Here is a 7,647-nt window from a genome sequence, read left to right on the forward strand (position 1 = left end):
GCCAGTAGATTGTCGACTTCATTCATAATGATGAATGCAAGCTTGCTAGCTAAAATTTTGATAGTATGACAGACCAATCAAAGCTATTGTAGATATAACGTGAATTGATGCCATTTTATCTGTGGCCAATGACCTTGAGCCTTCTTGGATGGGCACTTCTAATGTAACTCTATGGCAGCATCCAATGGGCTTGAATTTTTTAACTCTATCCTTAGATTTGGCGGTGATGTAGTGTCCCCATGAGTGACAGAATACTGAGCCAATCCCGTCGCAACTAGAGAACATTACCCAATTACGCGCAACCAGAGAACATTACCAACACCTACACTCCGTATTTTCCGCTGGCTGGCCCAACACCACAGAAAGCACTGAGCTAGGCTGAAACACCTGCATTTTGGAGTTGACTTACTCAAGAAAGCAAAAAAGAGACTAAGTTTGTATGCAGCTTTATTATTTTTATTTTTTTACATTGTTTGCAAACTGATATGTGACACATATTAACGTCAAAATAGCATGCAAAACAGGGAAAAAAAGGTGGGGCACTGTCACATTCCAATGCTAAAACCCGGGGGACAAAAGTGCAATTTCAGAATGTGGGGGGGGGGGGACATTTCCCCCCTCCCCAGTGAAACTTGCGTCCCTGTAAAAATGGATGGAAAAAATGTACACCCCTGTTATCATCATCCTTCTATTAAGAATTGGATAACATAATCAGAGTAAATTAATTGATCATGTTGGGTGCTGTTCCATTGAACACTTTTCATACCCTCGAGCCGTGGAGTTTCCAATAATAGCAACAGTGACGTAAACTTAACTTTCCTATAGCAAAGGGGAGGGGATGGAGCGAGTCGAGCATCGGGCGACGGCTGTCGTATTTCACTAGCAAGCACACGATAGGCTCTTCACCTGACTCAACCTCCCATCATTATCACAACTGGAAGCCTGCCTGTGTTATTTCCGGAGCATCGTACGAGACGGGCCAGAAGATTATGAGCGCCTTTCGCTGAAAAAAATCTGTTTATTATGAAGTTGGGCTATGACAATTTTAAAGGGTAAGGGATTGAAAACATAAAGGGTTTAGGAGTAGTTTGTAAACTAGACTGTATACGGATCCCCCTGGGTTAACAGAAACAGTTTTGTTTGACCTATTTTTTTGGTTTAGGTTAAGACCTACAATATTAAAAACGACGTTTTTAATTGTTTTCTACAAATAGCCAGGCATGTTCGACAGATAGACTGTCTCTCATCTCGCCGGAAGAAAGCCGACAGCAGCCGAACGCTCACGAGTTTACGGATTTGTCAGACAGAAGTCCCGAGACGCAACATGTTTGAAACTGGCAGAATCCCACTCGTCCTTCTCGACGTTACCTGCCTTATCCTCGGTATGTAGCCTACGTACTATACAGTTGGTGTTGGCAGTGTCATGGCCTATAGTTCCCTTTTCTGTGAGAAGTTATTCTGCACTAGCCAACTGCAGCCTAAACACCAGTCCAATTGAGGTATCTCTTTATTACAACTGTATTGCAAATATGCTTTGCTAAGTCTGTGAATGAATGGGTGTCCTATTTTGCGGCTGATTCATTCCATTGCTCATCCACCAGAGATAGGCAACACAGCTGTGGTCAGTACCTCTGTTATAATAGCATACAAGACAACGCACAGTAAGACTATAATATAATAACCAGGAGTGTTTCTTTACCATGTCATGACCGGGAAACATCTTTGTGCTCTAGTTTTAGCTAGGCTAAAACTTAGCTTATAACCTAACATATCATGCAGAGGAAAGTCACCACTTCTGTTTTTCTGGGGAAACGATACCAATAACCTATATTGTATGAGATCATTCAGACCAGCACAGTTTATTTGAATATAACCTTCTGGTTGTGTATTAAACAAGCGAGTCAGAGGGGTTCAGTTATTACATTTAACCAGTAGTTCCCCTCGGTAATCCCTTATTGATGTAAATCCACTTCAGTCGGTGTAGATGAAGGGGAGGAGGCAGGTAGCCTAGTTAGAGCGTTGGGCCAGTAACCAAAAGGTTGCAGGATCGAATCCCCAAGCTGACAAGGTAACAAATCTGTCATTCTGCCCCTGAACAAGGCAGGGGCACCCACTGTTCCCTGGTGGGCAGTCATTGCAAATAAGAATTTGTTCTTAACTGACTTGCCTAGTTAAATAAAGTAAAAAAAACAAGGATTTGTAAGCCTTGAGACATGGATTGTGTATGTGTGCCATTCAGAGGATGAATGGGCAAGACAAGTGCCTTTGAACATGGTATTGAACTACTGGTGCCAGGTGCACTGGTTTGAGTGTGTCAAGAACTGCAACGCTGCTGGGTTTTTCACACTCAAAAGTTTCCTGTGTGTATCATGAATGGTCCACCACCCAAAGGACATCCAGCCAGAGGAAAACCTGGTTTGGTCTGCTTTCCAACTGGGAGAGAAATTCACCTTTCAGCAGGACAATAACCTAAAACACAAGGCCAAATATACAATGAAGTTGCTTATCAAGATGACATTGAATGTTCCTGAATGGCATAGTTACAGCTTTGACTTAAATTGGCTTGACAATCTATGGCAAGACTTGAGAATGTTTGTCTAACAATGATCAACAACCAACTTAACAGAGCTTGAAGAATTTTAAAAATAACAAATATTGTGCAAATATTGTACAATCAAGGTGGACTTACGTAATCAAGAATTATTAGTGTTTAATTTTTATTTTATTTTTTCCACTTTGACATGACAGAGTATTTTGTGTAGTTCATTGACAAAAAATTACAATTAAATCCAGCATACCATCTGTGGGCTTCAAGTGGAAAAATGATGCTTTTTAACATTTTTATTATGTCCAGCTCACAAAGCCCCTTAATGACGTGTGGCCTGAGGCAATTGCCTCTTCCGCCTAGTGGTAAGTCCGCAACTGGTGTTGATCTAAACTCGGTTTAGATGGGTCTTGATACTCTGGGTAAGGGTCTTGGTCGCATGTAATGGTTTTCGACAAGACCATTGTTTTTGTAGTCTCTGAACTCATGTGGTCAACACTGAGTACGATGTCTTGACAAGACTTGTCAGAGTTATGTGACTAAGTAGTTGTGAGTCAACACAAAAGTGGCAGGGAACTTTGCTTTTTAAAATATGGAAGCAGGAGGGAGAACATTTCTTATTTTGGGGATGTTTTAAGATAGTTGGCCATCTCTGCTCAATGACATAAACACACTTGTTTCTCTCATAATATAGTAGTGTCATGCTGTCATTCGTTACACAAAATCACAAAATAACAAAATCCTGCAACATCTTTAGTTACACAGAAAAAATTTGCAAAAACAGATAACAACTCAAACCTCTTAAAACCTGTGTTTTGGTGATTACCCTTTTGCCAAATCTCTATATTTCACATCATGGTCCTTAGAATGAAGCTAAAAGGATGGTAAGTGTGTGCCTACGAGTGACTTGGAGTTAGCGGCTAGTGTAGCACTTTTAAAACCCTTTGAGCAATGTTCTATGCTGAATTGTTCTGGATCTTTTTTCACCCTTTGTGATCAATTAGATGCAGTCAGAATGTTTAACAAAGGATGGCATATGGTGTCCATACTCCCCAACATAACAGGACAAGCTCTAATCAAAGACCTGTGACTGCTAGTTATCTCATTTTGGCTGGAATCTGCCAACGGAGTGCGACGGAGTGGAATGTGCCCTACTGGCCAGAATCTGGCCAGAGGGTGGAATAGATAGCTAATTGAAGCACTCCTATTCACGTAGACTCTAATGCTTAGAACAATTGCTGGTTGTGTAACCTGCATGATTCAAACAGCAAATTTACTATCTGTGAAGTTTGGAAGTGGGAATAGAAGGATATTTTAAGAAACAGCAAACCTATTTTGAACTTACAACAAACTCTGTTAAACATAGAAGCTGATGAAATGCGCTGTGCTATGGAAACAGTGGGCCGTACGAGTGTATGTCGCCTTCTGCAGTGTGCAAATGAATGATACGAGAGAGGGCTTACCTTGAGAGACAGAAAGAGATATCAGGACATGGAATTCTACTGCTACTCTTTTGAACTTATTTTTCAGCATTTGCTTTCATTGTCTGTATTCCCCACTCCTGGGCCACAGCAGCACCCCTGCTGACTCTTCTATATCTTTCTGTTAGTGTTGTTGAGAATGCCGAGCTTCTGACAGTGGTTACCAATGGGTAATATCCCATTGGTGTCACATTGGATAGTTAATTTCTCTTGGTAAAGGCCTGATGTTGTGGACAGTGAATAAGAGGAGTGAGATAGAAATCAGATGAGAGCAGACCAGTGTGAGAAAGTCATGAATGGGTGTCCTATTTTGCAGCTGATTCATTCCATTGCTCATCCACCAGAGATAGGCAACACAGCTGTGGTCAGTACCACTGTTATAATAGCATACAAGACAACGCACAGTAAGACTATAATATAATAACCAGGAGTTTTTCTTTACCATGTCATGACCAGGAAATATCTTTGTGCTCTAGTTTGTGGACAGTGTCTGTCAAATCATGTTATCGTTGAAGTGCTGTCCACTCACATCCTGGACTCTATTAGTTATTTAGGAGACTCTACCTCCTTCATTATATTGACTTTTACCTTCATTTGTTAACTTGGCCATGGCTGGGCTATTTGGTAAGGTGAGAGGGAGGGAGAGAAATGGACTAACCAAATCAACTGAAAACATGAACAAGCACGCCTTATTTGGATATTGTTTTGTATCAGGTTTTGCCTAGCAAGTTCATTTCTCCTGTGACTTTTGATAAAAACATTTAGTCAAAAGCTTGTTGTACAGAATTACAAAAGATAGTTTGAACAAGGAGACTATTGCTGATTATCTTTCTCTCTCCAGTTGGACTTCCCTTTGCGATCCTCACCCCTCAGCACAATCCCTTCAAAAGGGGTTTCTTCTGTAATGATGAGTCCATCAGATACCCCCTGAAAGAGGACACCATATCCTACCAGTTACTGGGGGGAGTCATGATCCCTTTCACACTGATTGTGGTAAGTGATTACCTCTGCCCTGTTCTCAGATATTCTCTTCAAAATGTCATCAACATATCAGGCATGTGTGTTTTAAAGGTTTGTGGTAAAACTGCAATTATATGAGACAATATGTTAACATATTCAATTGACCTCAGTTAAAGATGACTTTCTTGCTGTTACAGGTAGTCAGTGGTGAGTGCCTTGGCGTCTATATGACTCGTGTCAAAACCAAATCGTCCTTGGGGACTAACTACGTGGCGCGCATTTATAAAGCAGTGGCCAGCTTCCTATTCGGGGCTGCTGCTAGCCAATCACTGACGGATATTGCCAAGTACTCGATTGGTCGACTGCGGCCCCACTTCCTGGCTGTGTGTAAGCCTGTGTGGGACCGTATCAACTGCAGGGCCGGAGGCTACATCGAGAACTTCACCTGTACCGGGGACAAGGACATGGTAGATGAGGCCAGGTACAGTAAGGGCTCCGAGGGTTATATCTCAAAGCCTTGGATACATCCCAAGAGAAGGCATTGCTACAAAATCAAAATGGGAAAAACTCTTAACTGGGAAATGCAAGCTCAAAAGGTGTTTGCCATGCTGTAGCTTCCCCTAATCTCTTTTGTCTTTTTGTTTTTACAGACTTTCCTTCTTTTCTGGTCACTCATCTTTTTCTATGTACTGTATGCTGTTCCTTGCAGTAAGTATAGTAGATAATTGTTACATTCAGGGAGGCTACAACTGTTCCTTCGTCCCTGAGCAATATCTCCCTTTCATGATGTTGATGGTGTCCTCCTTTTCCTCTTGTAGCTGTACGTCCAGGCCAGACTGCAGACAGAGTGGGCCAGGCTCCTCAGACCCACCATACAGTTCTTCCTGATTGCAATGTCCGTCTACGTGGGACTGTCGCGCATCTCTGACTACAAACACCACTGGAGTGACGTACTTACTGGCCTCCTGCAGGGGGCGATAGTCGCAATACTCACAGTGGGTAGCTAGCTATAGGCTATGGTTTAATACAGCAATGAACACGCTACCACCAAGGGCACTGGCATAATTAGGATAAACACATAAAGGAATTAGCAAACAAACCTTTTATTCTCATTCCCATAGAGACAACATCACACACATTCATGGTTGTATCACCATAAGTCGTTTTCTCAGTTTCTGTCTCTATTGTTTAAAAAAAGAATGTCCTCTGCTCTACCAACACAGGTGTTCTACGCGTCCGACTTCTTCAAGAGGCCTGTTGATCCAGTAGAGATACAAGAGGAGACGTCCGAAACCAGTCTCCAGGACAACCCAGATAATGAGAACCAATATGGAAGCACAGAGTGAAGCTTTGGCCACAACATGGACTTACTGTAGCAGACAACGCATGGAGGACTAGTAGCATGCTAAGCTAGCTACCACTACCTGCCATCCGCTACGGAGGACTATGGTTATTTATTTCAATGCATTACAGTTCATTGGCTGTCGTGGTGGTCACTTTGCCTGAGCCTTGAAGACAGCTGCTAGCCCTCTCAGAGACAATGATCTTGCCTAGGGTTAGGGTCTCCTTTGGTTGGGTGTGTTGAGCTAATGATCCGTGGATTGGGTTTCTGGTCTTTGTGCATTTACCCTGCGAGGTCTGAGGTTGTTGGAGCTGTTGTGTTTGCGTTGGGTTGAAGCTTTTGTTTGAAATGAATGAAATCCCAGTTGTTACAGTGAGCAGAGTGTCCATGTGTGCAGCAGTGGAGGCTGCTGAGGGGAGGATGGCTCATTATAATGGCTGGAATGGTTTTCATGTGTTTGATACCATTCCCTTCACTCCATTCCAGCCATTCTAATGAGCCATCCTCCCCTCAGCAGCCTCCATTAGTGTGCAGCCAGGCCAATAATACATTTTACACCTGTGAGCCCTTAATGTCCCAAAGCTTAAATGAAAGCCAGGAGACTTATTGAAATCTGAAATGATGTACTATGTACTGTATATATGTTTTAATACTGCCTTAGCCAGATTGTTGCTGCTACTTGCTCAAAACTCCCTGCAAACTCCTAACAAATGTGTCCAATAGTAGAAATCATGATGGCAACTACACAAATTACATTTTTTTACAGTTTGTTGTATCTTTTTTTGATGTACTGTTGTAAAAACTGTATCTGCGATAAAGAAAGATGGCATTCCATTTGGCTTCTTTGGTATGAGGAAAAGTGCTGTGTCTGAGACAGATTTTGTAAACTGTAGAAATATGTGCATTGTTTTTGTGAGATCATCAGGGACAGAAACTACCCATACAGAAAGGCCAAACCCATACCTGTCAAATAGCCTGGGTAGGCTGCTTTTTGTTATTTATTCAACCTTTAATTAACCAGGATGTCCCATTGACATAAAGGGTCTCTTTTTGAAATGAGAGTTAAGTGGGGCCTCTGGGCCGCAGAGGCTCAGGAGGGAAGGCAGGGTGAGGTCTGAACACAAGGAACATATTCCTAATGACTGCTCAAAAGCCACAATACAGACTAGAGTCGTAGGCTACTCACTGGAAATATTTGTGTTCTGTCTCTCTCAGTTGTTCAACCCTTTTCCCAATGTGGGTGTGTCCTCACCTGTCAGCCACACACATATAAACTATGGGCATGCAAATGAGAACGAAATCACATTCAAATCAAACAC

General features: G+C 42.2%; 1 protein-coding gene across 1 annotated transcript; it reads left to right on the top strand.

The window, feature by feature from the left end:
• The first annotated feature begins 893 nt into the window (after positions 1 to 893).
• On the top strand, positions 894 to 7,162 carry LOC106580570 (phospholipid phosphatase 1). The gene is made up of 7 exons (XM_014161770.2): positions 894 to 1,052; positions 1,215 to 1,382; positions 4,868 to 5,019; positions 5,184 to 5,467; positions 5,637 to 5,694; positions 5,805 to 5,981; positions 6,210 to 7,162. Exons 1-7 carry the CDS (start codon positions 1,037 to 1,039, stop codon positions 6,330 to 6,332), a joined length of 978 nt encoding a protein of 325 aa, XP_014017245.1. The 5' UTR covers positions 894 to 1,036; the 3' UTR covers positions 6,333 to 7,162.
• The last annotated feature ends 485 nt before the right edge of the window (positions 7,163 to 7,647 follow it).

This window comes from Salmo salar, chromosome ssa20, assembly GCF_905237065.1.
Source record: "Salmo salar chromosome ssa20, Ssal_v3.1, whole genome shotgun sequence".
Taxonomy (NCBI): Eukaryota; Metazoa; Chordata; class Actinopteri; order Salmoniformes; family Salmonidae; genus Salmo; species Salmo salar.